The sequence below is a fragment of the Acipenser ruthenus genome, chromosome 8 (genome assembly GCF_902713425.1).
Source record: "Acipenser ruthenus chromosome 8, fAciRut3.2 maternal haplotype, whole genome shotgun sequence".
Taxonomy (NCBI): Eukaryota; Metazoa; Chordata; class Actinopteri; order Acipenseriformes; family Acipenseridae; genus Acipenser; species Acipenser ruthenus.
Window position 1 is genome coordinate 24733927 of NC_081196.1, and position 22848 is coordinate 24756774.

The 22848-nt window shown below is 40.6% G+C and overlaps 1 protein-coding gene across 4 annotated transcripts in view; it reads left to right on the forward strand.

Moving 5' to 3' along the window:
* Positions 1–22848, forward strand: part of LOC117406669 (homeobox protein PKNOX1-like) — a 149320-nt gene that overhangs the window by 16557 nt on the left and 109915 nt on the right. For 2 of the 4 annotated variants that reach the window (XR_009329347.1, XM_034010884.3), the window contains exon 2: positions 16270–16375. Coding sequence is in view for 3 of the 4 variants with exons in the window: in XM_034010884.3 (XP_033866775.1) it covers positions 16325–16375 (51 nt within the window). In the remaining variant the exon portion in view is untranslated. Of the gene's footprint in view, positions 1–6170; positions 7208–14987; positions 15059–16269; positions 16376–22848 lie in introns of those variants that run through there. The other 2 variants (XM_059028749.1, XM_059028750.1) reach the window with 2 other exon arrangements.

Here is a 22848-nt window from a genome sequence, read left to right on the forward strand (position 1 = left end):
AGAAGTTTAAAGCCGGATTTGGATACAAAAAGATTTCCCAAGCTTTAAACATCCCAAGGAGCACTGTGCAAGCGATAATATTGAAATGGAAGGAGTATCAGACCACTGCAAATCTACCAAGACCTGGCCGTCCCTCTAAACTTTCAGCTCATACAAGGAGAAGACTGATCAGAGATGCAGCCAAGAGGCCCATGATCACTCTGGATGAACTGCAGAGATCTACAGCTGAGGTGGGAGACTCTGTCCATAGGACAACAATCAGTCGTATACTGCACAAATCTGGCCTTTATGGAAGAGTGGCAAGAAGAAAGCCATTTCTTAAAGATATCCATAAAAAGTGTCGTTTACAGTTTGCCAGAAGCCACCTGGGAGACACACCAAACATGTGGAAGAAGGTGCTCTGGTCAGATGAAACCAAAATCGAACTTTTTGGCAACAATGCAAAACGTTATGTTTGGCGTAAAAGCAACACAGCTCATCACCCTGAACACACCATCCCACTGTCAAACATGGTGGTGGCAGCATCATGTTCTGGGCCTGCTTTTCTTCAGCAGGGACAGGGAAGATGGTTAAAATTGATGGGAAGATGGATGGAGCCAAATACAGGACCATTCTGGAAGAAAACCTGATGGAGTCTGCAAAAGACCTGAGACTGGGACGGAGATTTGTCTTCCAACAAGACAATGATCCAAAACATAAAGCAAAATCTACAATGGAATGGTTCACAAATAAACATATCCAGGTGTTAGAATGGCCAAGTCAAAGTCCAGACCTGAATCCAATCGAGAATCTGTGGAAAGAACTGAAAACTGCTGTTCACAAATGCTCTCCATCCAACCTCACTGAGCTCGAGCTGTTTTGCAAGGAGGAATGGGCAAAAATTTCAGTCTCTCGATGTGCAAAACTGATAGAGACATACCCCAAGCGACTTACAGCTGTAATCGCAGCAAAAGGGGGCGCTACAAAGTATTAACTTAAGGGGGCTGAATAATTTTGCACGCCCAATTTTTCAGTTTTTTATTTGTTAAAAAAGTTTGAAATATCCAATAAATTTCGTTCCACTTCATGATTGTGTCCCACTTGTTGTTGATTCTTCACAAAAAATTACGGTTTCATGTCTTTATGTTTGAAGCCTGAAATGTGGCAAAAGGTCGCAAAGTTCAAGGGGGCCGAATACTTTCGCAAGGCACTGTATATATATATATATATATATATATATATATGTATATAAAATCAGTGTATGTGATTTTATACAGCACTGTATATAATACATCTTGCACTGAGATAACACCACTGGAATTGGAATAAAGGAAATTATTATGTAATACAGTTCACGTGCAGCATGGTTTTGGTAAGTAGCATTTTCAAAACCATACCATTATGTGCAGTATTAAAATATAGCAAATCCACAAAAACAACGAAATACATATTGTATATTTGACATTTTAATTTTAGTGTTCTGTGTAACACGGGCCATCGTTTAGCCTTGAAAAAAATTCAATACAGTACCTGAAGGAGATATACATGTTTATCATATCAACAACATCAACGTGTGTTGTAAAAATAAAGCAACAATTGCTTTGAAAACTGTTCAGAATATTTACTTGGGGGCTAAGAATGAAAAATGTCCAAAAAAAAGAAGCCATTTTTGATATGGCAATGTCAAAATAAAGGGGCAGCTGGCAGGTAAGAAATTACCAGTCAGGACAATGGCATTTAAATATGACTATTAAACTGTATCTGTTGGTAATGTGGTTTCTTCTAATGCAGCGGTTTTCAAACTGGAGTACGCGAGAAAAATTATGAAATGGTAATCGCATTTTAATTAGTACCACTGTTGCAAACTTTTAACGTTTAATCTCTAACACCAGACTGCTGTACTGTAACAGAGCGTTCAGTGCACACATGGCTAATTTACATATGAAATATGTACGTTATAAATAAACCCTGTTGTTTAAATGTCATATAAACAGTTGGGCGGTTACTGCAGTCTGTCTTTGGGATTAAAAAAAAACAAAAAACTAAAAGCCTAGTCATTAACTCATTTTATTTCCTGTGTGCGTTCGTGCCTGCAAGTCGATATATATATTTTTTCAAATCATCCGATTTAAAGTTTATTGTAACTTAAGTACTATTGGTTCAATTCAAAATACATAATGTATGGCCAATCAGAAACCAAAGTATTGCCATGCGTTCTAGTTTCACAAGCCGTTACATCTGGTGTGAGAGTTTTTAGCTTTCTGTTGGAAAACATGGAACAAGTATTGAATAGCAGTTTGCTACGCATGAGGAATGACGGCTGTATTCATGTTATTTTTCTGAAAAGTGATTTAACATTGGATAGAAAAAACTGTTAGTTCTAAAAATGCAAGCACTGCTGTGATAGATGAAAGCTGGCTATATACTCTGGGTATATAGATACTTGCACTGCATTGACTCCGAGCAAGCAAGCAGCTTCATTGAGCAATGGATGGTAGCAGAGAGCTGAGAAAAACACCAAGTTAACGTATATTTCACGGGGCGTGAGCTGGGTTGAAGAGTAAGGCAGAAGAAGCAGCAAGGAGCTGTTAGTAGGACAGAAGGTGGTCACTGACTGAGGGCGACGATGCCGACACATCCCAGGGGTAGAGGACCCAGCAACCGAAATGAGATAGACAAGATGATCGCTGACTGAGGGCGACGATGCCGACACATCTCAGGGGCGAAGGACCCAGCAATCGAGGACAGGATAGAAAAGAGGTCGCTGACTGAGGGCGACGATGCCGACACATCCCAGGGGCAGAGGACCCAGCAACCGAAAACACTAATGAGGGTTATGACTTGAAAAGCCGCCCCTCGAGAGGAGATTGGAGAGGTACCCAGCATCTGAGACTTCTGTAAGAGGCGCTCGTAAAACCCCTGATAGGCCGAGACGTCACGCTGCCTGGGACCTGAAATAAGGACAAAGCATTGAGGTTAGTATAGGACTCAGCACGAGTGACCACGTCCTGAAAGAGAGGCAGAATAGAACAGAGCCTCGAGTAAGGCAAGATGAGCGCAGGAGCTGCGACAGGACAGAGTTTGGCCGGGGGTCCGCTCTGACTCACATGGTGAGAACCCCCCTGAAGGTAAGGGAGGCGGATGCCTAGCCCTGAGGTCGGGGAAGTGAGACTCACTTGCCCCCCAAAGGATGGACCCCCGGCACCTCACGAAAACTCCCACACCGTGCGACAAACAAGAGACAGTACATGCCTACGCATAACATAAACAAAAGACCAGAAGGACAAACAGGACAAACAGAGGGAGATTAGTAATTTGTTAGTAGGATGCGACTATGTGTATACCTGCCGCTCAGTGGAGAGGAAAAAACCCCTTGAGGCCAATTAGGGGAAAACCTCTGGTGGCTCCGGCAGACAGGTAGCCCCCACTCCGGGCATGCTAGCGATTTTAAAATGGGCTGCAACTTTATGAAAGAATCCACTGCAGAAGAGGGCCAACTCCCCATACTCATGATCTGACTGTGATTGATGTTGGCCCCTGCAGCAGAGGGGGCTGTGCCTACAGAATGATTTGGGGGGTGGGGTAGGGGAGGCGTGCTCTGGAGGCGAGGTAGGTTGAGATCCAGTGACGAGTGATCCGAGGAGTGGGGTAGAGTAGAGGAGGGAGGCTTGCTCTGGAGGGTGGAGAGGTGGGTTGAGAACCAGTGATGAGAGATGATAGGAGCGAGAGGAATCAATTAACTGAGGGTCCTGGGGGGGGGGGGGGTAGAGGAAGGAGGCTTGCTCTGGAGGGTGGAGAGGTGGGTTGAGAACCAGTGATGAGAGATGATAGGAGCGAGAGGAATCAATTAACTGAGGGTCCTTGGGGGGGGGGGGGGGTTGAGGAAGGAGGCTTGCTCTGGAGGGTGGAGATGTGGGTTGAGAACAAGCGATGAGAGGTGATAGGAGTGAGAGGAATCAATGAACTGAGGGTCTAGGGGGCAGGGGGGGTTAAGGTTTCTTGCTGGGGAGATACCTTGATGTTGAAAAGAAGGGAAGATAGGGGATTCTACTTGACAGCTAAATGAACTAACCATGCTGAAATTGATCCATCTTGGAGGTACGGCCAAATGATGATGTACATTAGAAGCAGAAGAAACTTCGAGTTCTGAGGAGACTGAAGAAGGCTGAGATGCAGAGAAATACCTTGACATTGAAAAGAATGGGCAGATAGGGGACTCTGCTTGACCGCTGAATGAAGTGACCACGCTGAAATGGATCCGTCGTGGAGGTACACAACTGAATGATGGAGTAAAATTAGAAGTAGAAGAAACTGTGGATTATGAGCTCATGAGAAGACAGAAGAGGGCTCAGATGCAGATGATCTCCATAGGTAGATCCTTGTATGGGGTGAAGTGGCATTTCCGAAGAGTAGAATGAGCAAACAGAGAATGTTCATTGATGTAGACAGGCGGGAAGGGGAGGCAGAAGGGAAGGCTCTTAAGAATCTCACGAAGGGTCAGGCGAACTGCTGGTATGGAGAAAATGGGGGGGGGGGGAGAGAGAGAGAGAGAGAGAGAGAGAGAGAGAGAGAGAGAGAGAGAGAGAATCCCTACCATGGATGATGAAAGCCAGGATCTGGTTTTGTTTGAAGGAATAGGATGAATCTGATTCTGGGCACAGAAGGCTGAACACGCTGATCAAGCTGTCGAATATGAAGCTCTCGAAGAAGGGCGAGGGATGCAGACATGAAATGCGGAGCAGATTGAAGCAGGTTACTGAGAGTAGGATTCAGTCAAATAGCAGCTGATGAAGCTGGGGAGTCTGGAGGGGGGGGGGGGGGGCAGCAGACGGGACCAGCTGACGGAACTTGGATACCGAAAGTAGAGGCCGAAGGGGAGCTGGAATTGAGGGTTGAGGTAGCGGCTGGAACTGAACGAACATTGTAAATTGACTGCTGGGGAAGCTCAGCACCCTTTGTGCTCCATTTTCTGGAAACAAGGGAAGAGAGGAGATGTCGACCATCCTATGTGTTAGTTAATACAGGATCGATCAGCGGTCTGCTACTATCCTGTCCGCTTGAAATGGAAAAGGTGAACTCACGTTCAGAGATTGGGTTTCACAACTCCAGTCATTCTCCTAGTAGTGGAACTCCTTAACTCATAATCAAGACGGATTTCCAGTCTCATACCACGTCTCTCACCATGCATTAATGCTGTAATATTTGAGAGGATGTGAGGACATCCGAATAGATTGCTGAGAAGGTCAAGCACCTCGTATTTTGATTAGATGGGGATTAGCATTAGCCTTGGTTGTGGAATGCTGTGGTGATCTGCATATTGGAGGAAAGCGGAAGCGTTGGAAGCTCTGGAGTAGTGCAGGTACAGATTTAAACTGTAAACTAAAGCAACTTTGCATGCTATAATAGTGAGTAGATCTGAAGAGGAAGCAGAGATCTGCTGCAGTGAGGAGCAATTAACAGAGAGGACGGGATCTGCTGAACGGTGCAGAGATCTAAAGAAGTAACGATGAAGCGCGGTCAATGATGAGCAGTGGTCTGCTGCAGAAAGAGATCTGCTGAAGCAGTGATCTGTTATTGTGAATGGTGGACTACCATTGGTAGAGTGTGGTGGTCTGCTGCAGAGCGCAGAGATCTGCTGAAGCAGTGATCTGTAATGGTGAACGGTGGACTGCCATCGGTAGTGTGGTGGTCTGCTGTAGAGCACAGAGATTTGCTGAATGCGGTGGATATTGGTCTTTGAGTGAAAAGTGATTTAGATAAAGCCAGAGATGAAGAATGCATAGAGCTGAGGCCGCTGTAGAACCTGAGAGGATAAAGAATGCGTTGCTCTGAGGCTATTGCAAAATCTATTGATTTGGTCGGGAACAGTCTGAGTGTATTGTCTAATCGCAGGGTAGGAGGACACTTGACTGAAATGATGATAGTTGTAGGACATGGTTTCCGTTTCTGACTGGCAGCTCACGTTGCTGAAATGAAAACTTGAAGGTTGAATAAAGTGCCTTGGTGAAATTTGTCGGTTTGAAGGAGAGAAGCCAGATGAGGAAGCACGAATCCGGGAACAGGAAGAGGTCACTGGGATGGAAGCCTGGTGCAGGGAAGCTGGAAGTTAATGTGACGGTAGATTCGGAGCATCTCAGAAAGCCGACAAGTGCGTGGCTTCATGACCATGTCCTCGAAGGGTGGTGGGGGGGGGGGGGGGGGCAGGTAGAGTTGAAATTGAAGAATGTCAGTTGATATAGATAGACAAAGGATGAGGCAGGAGTGGAACTCCCGAGAATAACTGCGAGAATAAATAGAAAAGCAGTAGTGTCCGAGCTTCGTAGCGATACCAAACTCGTTTAATATATAGAGAGAGAACTTGTGGTATTATACTGCCATCCAGAGGTTATGATTGGAATTAAACCATTGACTTGAGTGAAGCAGGGTAGAATCTATGAAGTTATTACGATTAAAATCCTTGTCTATGTAGAACAACATTTGCTTATTCCCTTAGATTTAAATAATAAATGTTCTAGAGATGTTAGGACAGTTAGTCATGTATATAAATAAGTAAACGCAGTACTTAGAGGTCATGATTCGGCGCGTTGAATTCGTCTCCACCAGTTGTGAAAGCGCAGCAACAGGAAGCCGGAAGACAGCAGTACTGAAGCACAGAGCACGCAGAGCCTGATGAAGCTGCCTGGTCACCATGACAACTTACCACTCCCCGCAGTCACTCAATGACGGCGTTACCGTGGTAACCGTGGTCTGTAAGGCGCCGGTGGAAAAGTTGCAGTGCAGCACTATCGTTGGAGCATGTTGTGACCAGTCAAACCACGAGCCGACACTGGTTAAAGTGGGCAGGATACGTCTTTTAAAAGGTTGAACGTAGCTAATGGAGGTCCAGGGCAGGATCTTCCGATGGAACGGTAACTGTGCTGGCTCTGTTGGAGCAGGGGAGGGGCGTCTGATTGCAGGCGAGGAGTAAAGAGAGATTCCGCAGCCAAAGCTTAATGGTGGATTTAATAGATTTAAAGTAGGGCAATCGCTGACAACGTGAATGTCGATGTCTTGTCGAAGGAGCTTGAAAGTTTAGCAGAGGACCAGTCTTTCTGAAAAAGTTGCAGACAGGTTGAGTAATGACGCTGCGCTTGAACGGCGCTGTTGCTGGATGGAACAGGAAAGACAAACGTTGGAGCTCTTGAAGCCGAAAAGAGACGCTGTCTGAAAAGAAGGATCACCTGAGCAGGTAGGAAAATGATTGATAATATATCTTGGCAGCGCTGTGCAGAGAAATGACCTGCAGAGCGAGGCAACGAAGTTTAGATATTTAGCGGTGGAGCACGAAACGACGGCGTCTGAGCGTTTGCTACAAAAACGAAACACTAGACAGAAAAGGTGCAGGTGATCAGGGCTTAAATAGAAAATAGATGCTAATTAACAGGAAATTAGAAAATTGGGAGATTGAAAGATTGGAAGCACCCAGCTCCACGCCCCCTGAACCACGCAAGCTAACATTTAACTATACTTAAACAACTGCACATTGGAAGTAGATGTGGTAGAGAAGTTACCCCAAATGGCTGGCCAGCAGCACACGGCTGTATAAATAAGTCCTTTGATCTCCAGCCCTGACATGAAAGAAGTTTGCCCTTCGGGAGTCCACTGGGGTATAAAACTAGTTAACAGGTTTTTGCTTAGAAAATACAGCTGGTTTATGACGGGGTCATAAAGCTAGTTTTCAAGGGGACCGAAGAGCCAGGCTCTAAGACTTCAGAGAGATCCAAAAAGAGATAATACTGGGATCAAAGGGTCTTAGGCAAATCGGAGAGATAGGAACAAGGAAGATGACAAAAACCAGATGTGACACCAGGGTCTGAAGAAAGCACTGAGTTCAGAGATCTTCACACTAGATCACACACACACACACACACATACACACACTCACACAAAATGGAATATATGGCAACAGGATAATGAGTTGTACCTTTTCTATTGGTTAAGTGTCAGAGAAAGAGGAGGAGAGAGACACCTATGCAGAAGGGTATTTAATGTCATGCAACAATTGTAAGAACGAGTATTCTGTGTCCTGTACCTGGGACCAGGCTCCCTGCATATTTCAATAAACCTAACAACTGACTGAAGAAAAGGACTCTGTGCAGTTTCTTGAATCTACTTACTCACCATCCTTTTTTTTAAGTTACATCACTTTCAATCCAGTGAAAAAATATGGATTGTTGGCTCAACACTAGTACATTACTAGCAAAGGGCGATCAAGACGAAATACCGTCAGATTAAAAACGCCAAAAATGTTTTGCGAGTGAAGCTCTCTCCAATTTCCCTGATTTGTGTGGTAACAAGCAGGGACATCCATCACACTGATATTAGGTAAGCGTTTTATTATTCTTTATTAATTAGCATCAGTACTGTACGTTTTAGTCACCAAGAATTAAAAAATGCCAATATGTTTTCGTAATGAGGTCAGCTGTATAGAGCTGTGGATAGTGAACTTTTCTTTGCCGCCTTTTCTGTAATTTTATTATCAATAAAAATACATAATTGCCATTTGCAATGTGGGGAAGCTATAAAAAAAGGCCAACAAGATGCTCGGATATATTGTGAAAAGTGTTGAATTTAATTCAAGGGAAGAAATGTTAAAACTTTACAATACATTAGTAAGACCTCACGTAGAATATTGTGTTCAGTTCTGGTCACCTTGTTACAAAAAGGATATTGCTGCTCTAGAAAGAGTGCAAAGAAGAGCAACCAGAATTATCCCGGGTTTAAAAGGCATGTCGTATGCAGACAGGCTAAAAGAATTGAATCTATTCAGTCTTGAACAAAGAAAACTACGCGGTGATCTGATTCAAGCATTCAAAATTCTAAAAGGTATAGACAATGTCGACCCAGGGGACTTTTTCGACCCGAATAAAGAAACACGAACCAGGGGTCACAAATGGAGATTAGATAAAGGGGCATTCAGAACAGAAAATAGGAGGCACTTTTTTACACTGAGAATTTTAAGAGCTCCTAGTCCCTTTAACACTTCTGCCTCTGTTATGCTAATAGGAACAGGTCGACATATGGGGCATGTTTTCCGTATCCTCCTTTGTAAAAATTTGTGAAAAGTAATCATTTACTATATTTGCTATTTTTTTCTTTGTCTATTATTTTGCCATTTGTATCTCTTAGACATTTAACCTCCTCTTTGAATGTTCTCTTGCTGTTATAATATTGGAAAAACATTTTGGAATTGGTTTTAGCCCCCTTAGCAATGTTCATTTCTATCTCTCTCTTGGCCTTTCTAACTTCCTTTTTGATTTGTGTTTGCAGTTCCAAGTACTCTTTCTGTGTACTTTATTTTTGGTCCCTTTTTAAACACTCTGTAAAGTGCCTTTTCTCGCTGAATATTTTTTTTAATTGATCTATTAAACCATTTTGGCCATTTTGTTTTAGATTTAGATTTGTCTACTTTTGGGATGTAATTGTTTTGCGCCTCTAGTACTACCTTTTTCTGTGGATGTTTTCTCTATTTTATCCAATTTACTTCTGTTAGTCTCTGTTTCATACCTTCATAGTTTGCTTTTCTAAAATTGTAAACCTTAGCTTTAGGATTTTAAAAATCACTTCAAATGAGACCATGTTGTGGTCTGAGTTTGCCAATGGCTCTCTGACCTCTGTTTTAGTTATTCTGTCTTTGTTATTTGAAAAGACTAAATCAAGGCATGCCTCCCCTCTAGTTGGTGCCTTGGGGTCGCTGGTGCGCGGTGAGCCGAGGACACCCTTGCCGACCTAACCCTCCCTCCCCCCGGGCGGCGCTCGGCCAATTGAGCGCCGCCCCCTGGAAGCTCTCGACCTCGGTTGGCAAAGTAATAGCCTGGACTCGAACTTGCGGCGTCCAGACTATAGGACACATAAGAACCTGCACTCCACGTGGAGCGCCTTTACTGGATGCGCCACTCGGGAGCCCCTGGCTGCATACACATCTAATGGCTACTCTGGCTGACGGGGTCTAGCTTTAACAGAGCTTTGAAAAGAAAGAATATCTTGCTTGCAACTGAAAACCGATTCAAGCTTCTTCTTTGTTACAGTATAATCATTTTGCTCACTTGATGATAAACTGTCCTATATTTTTAATGCTGCACCATCTAAACGTGCTGGAAGGAGTTTTGCTAGTGTTTTCTCACTGCTGTCATATGGCGCCTGAACACAAATCTCAAATCTCTGTATCCCCGTATGAAAATTTTGCGAGCTACTACCATGAAATGGTGGTGGTAATTCAAGCTGACAGCTAATTGCGTTGGGTTACGCCTTTTCCCGTCTGCTGTGCTGTGTGCTTGTCGTGCTTTCACCGTCCCGTTGCAGTGACATTATCAGTGGGTATTTAGTATTTTCCTAAACAGTTTAATGTTGCAAAAAAGTCTTTGCAAGCTAGTAATAAATGCATTTTTTAATTTTTTTTTGACTCGCACTTCCCAGCCACACACTGCATATTGATTCACCTCCTGAAGACGCTGAAATATACAGACACCGCTGCTACCACTTTGTAAGACTTTGTGTGGGTTTGTAAGTCCATTCCAGATATTGTCTTCAACAAGGTGATTTTTACACACGGACTGTTCTCTCAACGCATAACGTGATCACACCACCACAAGCCACACACCCTTTTTTTTCTCCCCTAGCGGAACTGAGCTCCCCCCAAAACATTCCCCCTAGGAAACACTATATCACAAACTCTTATTGATTTACTTTTAAACATTGTACTGGGTTTCACTTTCAGTTAACAATAAATGTTATTTAGATTTTCTAATTATTAAAACTAATACCCATTGATTAACCATTTAAATATAACCTATAACTATTACAGTATTATACATACCCCTTCAACGTAGCACTGTAGCAGAACCTCCAAAATTGTAGCTGCTGGCATCTCTGCATTATGATTAGGGGTAATATTCATAAAAAATGAAAATATGCACATCCTTAATATACTGTACATATGTATATATAGAGAGATATGTTAAATACATGCCAGTAGCAATCCACCGCGTTCTGTTATTTGGCTAGTATCATTCATGTATCAATATTTTTAACTAAAGGACTGACATAACTATACAATTATGGGTAATATGAAATATTTTAAGTATCAGTCTAAAAGTAAAGGTTTTTATTAACCATTCCGTGTTGCCAAGACGCTAATTGTAGGGTGATTAAACATAATTTGGTAAAATTAATGTTAATATGTTCACATGAGACCTGTTAATATTATTTTTTATGTTTTTGGTAAAAGTCAAATTCCATGTCATAGGCTCTTTAACCCTTTGCGGTCCATTTATTAATCGCGCGTCAGGCACGCCAGGTCTAATTAATTTTCACACGTGCAGTTAATTTTATACGCGCTGTTTAAAAGTATTTTTTTTCACAGTCAAACGGGTTTAAATGGCCCTGCATATCAACAAAGCACACACTAGGCATCTCCAGCCCCGCCCCACCCTTTTGTTTGCTATAGCGTTCAGCTATGTAAGAAATAAATAATAATAATAATAATAGTCGTACATACCGATCGATCATCTCCAGATCACTCGTTTTATCACCAAACTCCTCAATAATGCGATCCAAGTCATTATTTTATTACTATAACATCTGAAAAAAGCTCTGCAAATGTCCATGATAGTCTCAGTGCGCTGACGCACTTAGCCAGCTTGTTTACTATGAACGCCCATTATCTGATACCTGATACCATGTATGACTATTCATGAAATACGCCTTTTTTTTTTTTTTTTTCGACTTGTCTCGGCTCCTGTCGCTACCACTCGGCAATTGAATGGTTTTCTCGGCTTTTTCCGGAGAAAAAACGACTAAACACCCGTTTATTGCGTTGCTATAATGATGTCGGACCCAGTCCGACAAAGGACCTGTGAGGAATAATTGCAATGTCGGACCCAGTCCGACAATGGACCGCAAAGGGTTAAATTGTTGCAGTTAAGCAAATTTAAAACAGTCATCTCGTTCTTGATTTTTCTTCTATTTTGTCAGTAAGGGCTGGAGATCCTGTCTGTTATTGAGCAGCTAAGACCTTTTATTTTATTCATTTCAATTGCACGTTATTACAATGCCTTCACAGCAAGTATCAAAGTATAGAAACATTTTACTGAATTTCTGAAGTATAATGAACAAAGTCTTTCTAAATTTCAAGATTGAATTGCATTTATATATCTGAAAGCTAATGTTTTCAAATTAGGAAGACGGTCAGCTGTTGAAGACCAAAACAAGTCGATGTCAATTTCCCCTGGCGGTAGAGCACTCTGGATCGCATCGGGTGCCACCTTCACAGTGTACAAAGCAAAACAAAGAAAATCTTTTACTCTCTCTTTTGATGGTATTTGCAATGTGTGACCTTTGTCGTGGCATTTTCTGGCAAAATCGATCAATGTTCCCTTAATCCTCAGTGTGATTCAACATTTTTCTCTAGCCTTCTCTGTTAATGGCGCAATTGCGTAATTCTCTGGGGTGTATTTAGGTCCACTGTTGTGAACCAATCGCCTGGTCTGATTGACTGCAACAGCTGTGCATGGTCAACATCTTGAACCTCCGTCGATACAGGTTGGCCTGTCTGAGGTCGAGGATTAGACGAAGCAGGCCCATCCTCAAAGATGGACTGCTTCTGTGCCTCATCTGCAGGCCAGGGCACTTGCAATCTTGCAGTGGCGCTCCTAACCAACGGCAAAAGCTCTGCCAACAAAAAAGACTAGCTGCCAGTAATGGACTGTCTGAGTCCACCTCCTCAGAGGCGGCAATGAACAGCATATCTTCTTGCTGCCAGTCCGTGCTTAAACCCTCGTGTTGTTCCAAGGGAACAGAGGAGTCAGGCGGAGCAGTGCACTGACGCAACAGCTCAGCAAGCACTGTGCCCTGCTGGGAAACAGCTGCTCAGAGTTTCTCCATTTGTTCCGAGTCGGCTGATCTTTTAGACTGGTGACTCTTTCTCTTCCTCTTCCTTGGAAAAGAAGAGGGAAGAGGAGAAAGAGAGGCAGAGGATGATGAAGAGGACCGCAAAGACGGCATCTTACGTGAGTTGTTCCCCCGGGCAATTTGTCTGCTCTCCCTTGGCACAGAGCCATCTGGAGAGGACACAGCCATGTCTTAACTGATGATGGGGGAGATCCCTATCAAGTGGAATGCTCTGGCCCCAGACAGGAAGAGCACCTGCTGTGCTTATCCTCCACTGGGAGACTGACCTTGCACGTCACAAGGATAAAATCCCGGCATGATGCAAACAGCAATGCAGTGTAAAAAATTGCTGCCTCAGTCTACACAAACAGCAATTCCGCGGCACAGTAATGTATGGAGCATACAGTACTGTATGTAACAGCCCCATGCACAGTACTGTGAGTGAGTGTGGTAAACACAAACTCCATCACTGGTCTATCAGTAATCAAGCAACGGGAATCGCAAATGCTTCCTTATTGTTAATATTGATTTTAAACAGTGGAGGGTAAAATGATTATTTACACTGAGAAAGGCACTATGGGAGGAAAAATAATAGCATAAAAATTAACTTCCCATGGAATCCTGTTTTCCAGGGGGCGTTGTGTGGGTAGCTGAACCTGGAAAAGAGAGGAAAAGCTGGTTGGAGATGTTTTTTTCTTTCTTACGAATGCGGTGCTTGTTTGTGTCCATTGTATAGAATAGGTGCACATATTTGGTACAATGGATATATTCAAATACTAGCGAGTTGATTAAGGGGTTTTATCGTTGTTATATTACTTTATTACTGATGGTAAAATTGTGTTAGTTTCTGAACAGTATTTACCATTTTCATGAAATGCATCTGCGCTGGTTGAAGCCGCAGAGAGAGTTGCTAGTGTAGGGAGTGCGCACGCAGAGTACGCCTCCTGATATAGACGTGAGCCCGCACAATGCAAGTCTATGGGGAATGTATTAAAGGATAATAATTTATTGTATTTGTATTATAGAAGATGTGGATGAAGGAATTTTGAGAAGTGACAAATGTATATTGTGATGTGACAATACTGTGATGTTAAAACAAGTTTGTTTAAAGTTTAAATTAAATTAAATGTTATTTTCAGGCTTGTGAATTGGTTTAGCCCAGGGGAGGAGAAAAGGGTCCAGAAAGGTATAAATAAAGCTAGCAGTAGCTTATTTGGGGGTGGCTGGATATAGCGGTCAGAGTTCTGAGTAGCAGTGTACTTCACATTCTGTATAAGCAAATAAAGAAAAGTATAGGGAGTGTACTGAGTACTAAGGCATACAGCCTTGTTTATTTTATTTTTGTTTAGTTTTTTTGTTTGTTTTTCATATATACTGCCATCTGGAATTTACTTGTTTTGATCCGCCCTTTCAACTGAGGCTGCAATAAATTCCTCAATTTATTTGCACTTTATCAAGTCTGATGTCTGCTTTTTGCTACTACTGTTACACCACTTGACCACATATCTTTACAAGTACTATAAAAAAAAAACTGTTCAAAACTCAAACCAAGTCCTCTGGTACTGGACCAGGGATGATGGGAACTGGATCAGTGACTTTGCAACGAGATGTAACCGAGCAGTACGATACACTCAGTACAGTACCCTCTGTACGGTACACGTGCATTGACTTGCACCAGGTCGGTACGGTACACGTGCGGTAACCTCATTCCCTGATCGGCAGGTACAGGGTTGGGAACTGAGCAGGTCGGTGACCTACAGGCTCACATGGTTGATGCCCACCTTCTGGCAAACCCAAACGGTCCGAATGAATACAAGACTGAGGGAACTATAAAATGTTTAAGTAACTTGAAATCTGCAACTTCTGTGTCACAGGTGCTGCATGCAGTTTTGGTATCGTTTTATTCAGGTTCAGGGTCTTCACAAGGTAATGGCTACATTTCGTACTTGATAGGGAACTGGAGGAATACCTAAAAGACTAAATTGACTCTGGGCCATTGATCTGAAGACCTCTTTCCAAAACTGGCCAGACTTGTCAAGCAAATTATGTGCATTATTATATATTGTAAACAAGACAAGGTGTTCATTGCTGCACCTTTTTGTAGGTAGTAAATAAAAAGAAGACTACATTGATGTTGAAGTTAACGTTTAAGGTACGTTCTTTAAGAAAACTAGTTATTTTAGTTAATGGATGCTTTTCATAGCCGCACTGTCTCTCCTATAACTTTTTGTTATAGTTGAAGGTCCATATTTATTTTCTAACTGAAGTGTTACTGTTCTGTTTCGCTGTTTATTTATTATTATATTTATTACGTATTTTTAATTAATCAACAATTTTATGTTAAAAAGACTGACTGTTAACCTGCTTGGAATGGTGACTGTAAATAAATATTTGCTTTGCCTGAGTCAGCTGTAGTTCTTTTAATTGGCCGCAATAAGGTACTCTTGCAATGCAAGCTTACTGCAAGCTTACTGTATGTATATGAGTATCACAGGTAGCATCAAGTACGTGTACATAAACACTGGCCATTTTTTATTTGTATTTAAAATATAAAAACATGATTACTGTTCTATATAACATATTTTTAAACTACATTTGAATATTTTATTTCAAATATATGGCTTACCTGTAAAATAATAGGATTTTCAATCGAATATAAAGGAGTAGCTATGGTGACGTCACCAGTAAATTATGCAAATCATTACTATCGAAGGTTAGAACCTTCCTTCATTAATGTGCTCCAAACCTTCGAAAGTCAAAATATACCCTTTGTTACAGCCCTAATCTTGACCATCATCTGCTATGTTGCCAAATCGTTCTTCTTCAACAGATGTTGGAAATAATTACCTCTTAGTTACTGTGTAATGGTTTTCAATCAATTAATATAATTTTAATTAGTTCTATTACATCTTTATAGACTTTTAATGTGAAGGTGCCAATACAAATATTTTAAATTGCTTAAGTGCTTTTTATAGAGATTGTTAAATTACCAGAAATTCCGTATTTTGGTCATTATCATATTAATTAGTGGCTAATGTTCAGTAAATGCTTTTTTGAATGATTTTATATTAAGTGCTGGGTGCCAATACTTTTGTCTGCGACTTTATCCTTGTATCCAGAATAATATTGTATTTTCTACCTTTTGTAATCTGGATAATGATATACACTGCACATCAAACAATAATTCAAACAATAACAATATTTTTTTTTTAAATGGAAAATGTTCTCTGAAATCAAACGTACAGAATACCAGTTAACCATGCATTTTAAAGTAGTCTGTTACTCTCTTTGTCAAGTTTGATTATACTGTACCTCCAAATCTATTTCCTAGATTTTATGGGTGTTTATTTATTTTTTTTTCAGTATACGTGGTGTTCTACCTGATGATGCTTCAGTGTTCATAGTATCTTCAGTAACCATGATGGCAACACAGTCGGTATCCATAGACAATTACCAGGAAGGACAACCAGTAAGTTATATTTTCTGTTTTGTGCATATTTATATTGTCAGAGACTGGAAGTACATTCAAAATGGCTAAAACAACACAGTCAGAGAGTGTGAGTGGAGCAGAGTGCTGCAATTGTATATGGAGCGGGGGAGTGGAGTGAGTTAGTTGCTGAGCACGGTTTTATTTTTCTTAAATACATGTTCGGTCAGGGAGTTTGCATAAAAGTTTTTAAAAACTTTATTGTCCCAATACAGCACTGTGAACACGGTTTATTTTTTCTGCACTCTTAAGGATAGTTCATTCACTACAGACAGGGTGGTCCTCAGCCCTGTTGAGACTCACTCATATGTGTTCGTGGGTTGTGTTGAGCTCCCTATTCAGATACAAACAAGCCCAGTATAAAGCTAATTTGATACGACTCATATGCAGTTTGAAATAGGTGAGTACATGAGAACCTGTTAAAAAACCTGTTAATTGCAAGATGGTATTTCCCTACTTTTACTTTATTTTCAGTTTATGCAGTTTTTCAGTACCAATCAGTAATAATGAGAAAGCATCTTCGAATTGAATTAGATAACTTCTCTGAACATTTTATGTAGGCTTTTTTATTTGCTGATCATAGCTAGGGATTTTTTTTTTACTTGGCTCAAGCTATGCGATTATAATAAAGAAGATTAAATAGTATTCTGAATATACATTAAATCGTTTCATCTGCGATCGGCAACACAGTGGGGGGAAAAAACTTTAAAAACATTATTTTATACCATGTGAGCGGAGCAGAGCGTGCCTATTTTCTCTGGAGCAGGGAAGCAGGCTGGGAATCTCAAGCAGTGGAGCGGAATGGAAGACAGCATAGAGAGGAGGAGCAGAGGAGATTATCATAGAGCGGAACAGAGGAGATTATCATAGAGAGGAGCAGAGGAGATTATCACAGAGTGGTGAGCGGAATTTTGTCACCACTCCGCTCTGCTCACATTCTCTGGTCACAGTTTACAACAATGGAAATATATATTGAATAATGCATGGGGTAGTGTGTGATGTGTGAATTTAATGAACACCCTAGGGGTGGGATACTACATTTCCAAGCATCCTACCCGAGGGTGGGCATTAAATTATAATTTATCACACCCTACCCCATGTAGTATTTTTTATAATCTCTGATGAGCAATTTTTTTTCCGGCCAGTTTGTGACACGATGGCTTGTGTGGTGATGTCAGACCAGGAACTGAATGGACACGGCTATTTAGTGAATGTGAATGAATGCGTTGATGCGCCAGTTTATTGTAAAATAAAAGATTGTAACAAAACGGAAACACCGAACAAACAAAACGGCGTGGTGGCCAAGACAGACAGACACAGGCAGGCAGGCAGGCAGACAAACAGACAGACAGACAGATAGACAGACAGACAGACAAACAAACAGTGGACAAACCCAAACAAGTATCGTGCAGGTCCTCTGCACTTGAACTAATTGTGCTCCCTGTGCTTCCATACTAATACCCACTTCAGTCTGCACGTGGAGTGATTGTGCAATCCCTGTACCTAAATACAAATATACATTTTAAATCACTCGTGCTACATAGCCCAATTTATACCCCATGCACCAATATATATATACACCAACAATAACACACCACATACAACATAACACACAGAAATATGCACAGGGGCGGGGCACCCCGCCACACAGTTCTAAGGTTCTGTGTTGCTTGTTGTGGGAGGCTTACTCTACTTAGTTTATGTCGGAGAGTTAATAGACAGAGAGTGAACTCCATAAACAGTTGTATTTAAAATAGTAACAACTTTGATAACCTGAACAACATTTAAACAAGGTTTGCATTATGTGGGACAATACAGAGAAAACCACAATTACAATGGTCTTTACTTGGAATTATAACAAAAGTGAGCAGTTTAAACTTGTAACTTTAAAACAGCAAGTTTCCTGTGGTTTTCAGGGAATCAGGTGTTGTGGAGCTGAATTTTTCTTCTGTGCTGAGTGCCAGTTTATTTGCTGTCAGGTTCCGAACAACTTGTTTTTTTCCGAGGAGGCTGAAAATTATAGGGAACACAAAAAAGATAACAGACTGATGTCTTCAGCAGTGTGATCATCACTGTTGAAGTGATGGGCTACTGGAAATGCAGTGGTGTTAATGTGAATGTTTCTTAAAACCTCTTACGCCCTCTAGTCCCGCGGGCGGAACACGGAACTGCACGTAAATATTATATTTCATAACTCATTTTTAATATTATTACAAAAGCAAAAGAGAAAAAAAGCTGACTCGATATCAAAATCGTTGTTTTCCTACCGTCAAACAGCGAAGGAATTTTTCGAATCTGTCATTTCACCGCTGAGATATCCCATTCACAATGTGTCTAGTACCCCCATGCATTCAAAACAAAAGCAGTCGACTAGCTTGCGTTTTGCTGCTCTGGTCTTACAACCTTGATGACGGTAAAATCTCCCTGATCACGTTGTAGGGGAGGTCATAAGCTTTCCATTCATACTTTTACTTTGTTTGTAACCCAATCCATCACAGAGTAATCGATGTGCAAACAAACACACCCACCTCTTGAATGAGATAAGGGGAAAAAAAAAAAAGCCTTTCAAAGGCAAATGCATGTGGCAATGGCTAGCCTGTGAGGTGCCAGAAGATAACATCCCTTTTAGAACTTAGTATATCAATTGACATAAAGATTTACACAATGTTTATTTTTGGAGAGGTTAGGGGACCCTTGGGCTTAGCTTTGTAAAAACTCCTGTAGAATTTGATCCCTTTGTTCAAACAGTTCCAAATTTTTACCCAGTATATTAGACATGTTGGTGAAGCACTGGAAAACAATCTGGTTCTTTTCATGTGCTACAAGTTGAAAAAATGACTATAGAACATAAAAAAATGAAAAGCGTTTGTTGTTTTTTTATGTATTTTTTCTGGATATCTCCTTCCAGTGTGGTACTGAGTAAGACTTTTATCACACCTGAGGTTTTAGTCTTGATGCTCAAAGGGTTACCTTGAATTCAAGCCCTGAACCATGCCTGTGCTGTCTATACTTTGGAAGATATTGTGATTTATTTAAGGGCACAGCCCCCCAGGCGGAAATTGTCTGTGAGGGGCTGGGGTTTTGACAGGTTAAGTGTTCTACAAACCGGTGTGCTAAATGCCTTTTAGTTTCTTAGATTAGATTAGAGACATTAAATCTTCATTCAACATTCATGAACATTTTACAGTGCCTTGCATAAGTATTCACCCCCTTGGACTTTTCCACATTTTGTAGTGTTACAACCTGGGATTAAAATGGATTTAATTAGGATTTTTTGTCACTGATCTACACAAAATAGTCCATAATGTCGAAGTGGGGAAAAAAATCTACATATTTTTCAAAATTATTTACAAATAAAAAACTGAAAAGTCTTGATTGCATAAGTATTCACCTCCTTTGCTGTGACACCCCTAAATAAGCTCTGGTGCAACCAATTGCCTTCAGAAGTCACATAATTAGTTGAATGGAGTCCACCTGTGTGCAATTAAAGTGTCACATGATCTCAGATTAAATACACCTGTTTCTGGAAGGCCCCAGAGTTTGTTAGAGAGCATACCTAAACAAACAGCATCATGAAGACCAAGGAGCTATCAAAACAAGTCAGGGATAAACTTCTGGAGAAGCACCAATCAGGGTTGGGTTATAAAAAAATATCCCAAACTTTGAACATCCCCCGGAGCACCGTTAAATCCATTATTAAAAAATAGAAAGAATATGGCACAACCGCGACTGCCTAGAGAAGGCCGTCCACCAAAACTCAGTGACCAGGTAAGGAGGGCATTAGTCAGAGAAGCAACCAAGAGGCCAATGGTAACTCTGAAGGAGCTGGAGAGATCCACAGCTGAGATGGGAGAAACCGTCCATGGGACAACTATAACCCGGACGCTCCACAAAGCTGGGCTTTATGGAAGAGTGGCGAGAAGAAAGCCATTTCTGAAGAAAAACCATATCAAATCTCGTTTGGATTTTGCCAAAAGGCATGTGGGAGACACAGCAAACATGTGGAAAAAGTTTCTCTGGTCTGATGAGACCAAAATTGAACTTTTTGGCCTTAGCGCAAAACGCTATGTGTGGCGCAAAGCCAACACTGCTCATCACCCTGAGAACACCATCCCCACGGTGAAGCATGGTGGTGGCAGCATCATGTTATGGGGATGCTTTTCATTGGCAGGGACTGGGAAACTGGTCAGGATTGAGGGCAAGATGGATGGAGCCAAATACAGGGAGATTCTAGAGGAAAACCTGTTTCAGTCTGCAAGAGACCTGAGACTGGGGTGGAGGTTCACCTTCCAGCAGGACAATGACCCTTAACACACAGCCAAATCTGTGAATCTGCAAGACTTGAAAATTGCTGTTCACCAATGGTCCCCATCCAACTTGACAGAGCTTGAGCAATTTTGCCTAGAAGAATGGGCAAAAATTGCAGGATCCAGAAGTGCAAAGCTGGTAGAGACTTACCCAAAATTGTGTTACAATAACAAATATTTTGCACCTTCAAAGTGTTAAGTATGTTGTGTAAATCAAATGGTAAAAATCCCAATTAAATCCATTTTAATTCCAGGTTGTAACATTATAAAATGTGGAAAAGTCCAAGGGGGTGAATATTTATGCAAGGCACTGTACATGTACCTCTAAAGGAATAGTCTACTGCATTATCTGCAAGAAATGCAACAAATTGTAATCAGGGAAACTAAAAGGCGTTTAGCAGACCAGTTTGTAGAACACTTAAGAAGCATTTTCATTAACACCACTGCATTTACAGTAGCCCATCACTTCAACACTGCTGAAGACATCACAGTCTGTGTGATCAATCAGTGCTATGGAACAAATGTTGCTTCGGAAACAAAGGAATGAGAGTTTATCTTCAAACTGGGAACTTTGGAACCTCTGGGAATTAACATTCTATTCTAATAATTGTGACGTCATCCACAGAATTTTTGTATAATTACAATTCTTGAATAACAACAAGTGTACTGCATTGTATTTACTTTTCTTTTTATACAGCTGAAGAAGGGCTTTTGCCTGAAACGTCATGAAAATAAAATATTTTTTTATCTTTTAAAAAATTGTACATTTTTTTAAAAAAACCTTTTCTTTCATATGCCTGCAGTATTGTACACTGCAGTTTTATATATGTATTTTTTATATGTATACGATTTTATATGTATGTATTAGTGTCAGAAATTGAAATTAATAAATCTAAAAAATGAATTTCAGTCTTGCTGTATTCCATAGTAAATTTTAAACTGGGTCTAGCCCCATTTATATAATCCTTAAACAAATGTAAATCCACTTCAGACCCTGTCCATACAACCAATATATCATCTATGTATCTTTTCCACATGCCTACATATTGCAACAGTGAGTTAACAGTAAATTATCAATATATTGTTTTTCCCAATGTCCCATAAACAAATTTGCAAAGTTGGGCGCAAAAGTGGAATTTTAAGAAACTCAGATTGACTTTGCGTGATTGATTTGCTTGCCAGTGCCTCAGATATATTATCTCTTTCTTGCATGAGGGTTAGACAATAAAGGTTTATAAAATTCCAAATTATTTAATTGTCTTTTAGTCTCATTTACATAAGCATCACTATTTTGAATCACAATTGAACCACCTTTATCTGCTGCTTTAATTATGATGGATTTATTATCTTGCAATTCCTTGATAGCATTTAATTCTTGTTCACAGATATTAGAGTTTAGGCCTTATATCTTTCTTTGTTAGGGTTTCTATATCCTGTTCGACCAATTTACTAAAAGTACTAATTGTTGGATTTAGAACACCCACTGGGAAAAAAAATAAAAAACAAATATATATATATATATTAGGGCTGTCAAGCAATTTAAAAAAATGAATATCAATTCAAATGTTCTTAATTTAATTGATTAACTTAATTTAATTAATCTTAGTTCATTTTGGTTTTAATCGCATATTTAATTGATACAATTACTGCATCCATCTCATACGTTTCTTTTATTATTATTATTATTATTATTATTATTATTATTATTATTATTATTATTATTTTAAAGTTCTTCTTATTACCTATACGGCCTTACATGGTCTTGGACCTCTTATCTTCAAGATCTGCTGACCCCATATGTCCCTGGTCATTCCCTGAGATTGGAAAATGCGAATTTTCTGACAGTCCCCAAAATTTGTTTGAACTCTGTCGGAGCCAGGGCATTTAGTTATAATGCCCCTCGTCTTTGGAACTTACTCCTGATTCATATCAGCATAGGCACCTACCTAACCCATGGGGCAGAAAGGGCACGTGCCCCACCACTTTGAATATGGGCGGTTCAAACTATTTATTTTTTCATTCATTATTTATGTATTATACCTTGTTGTGTTTGGCATCGGTTTGCTTTAAAATCTTTAAAATAAAATATAAAAATGGAAAAGTATTCAGAGGATGGGCCGCATTTATAAACAATCACAATAAATTCTC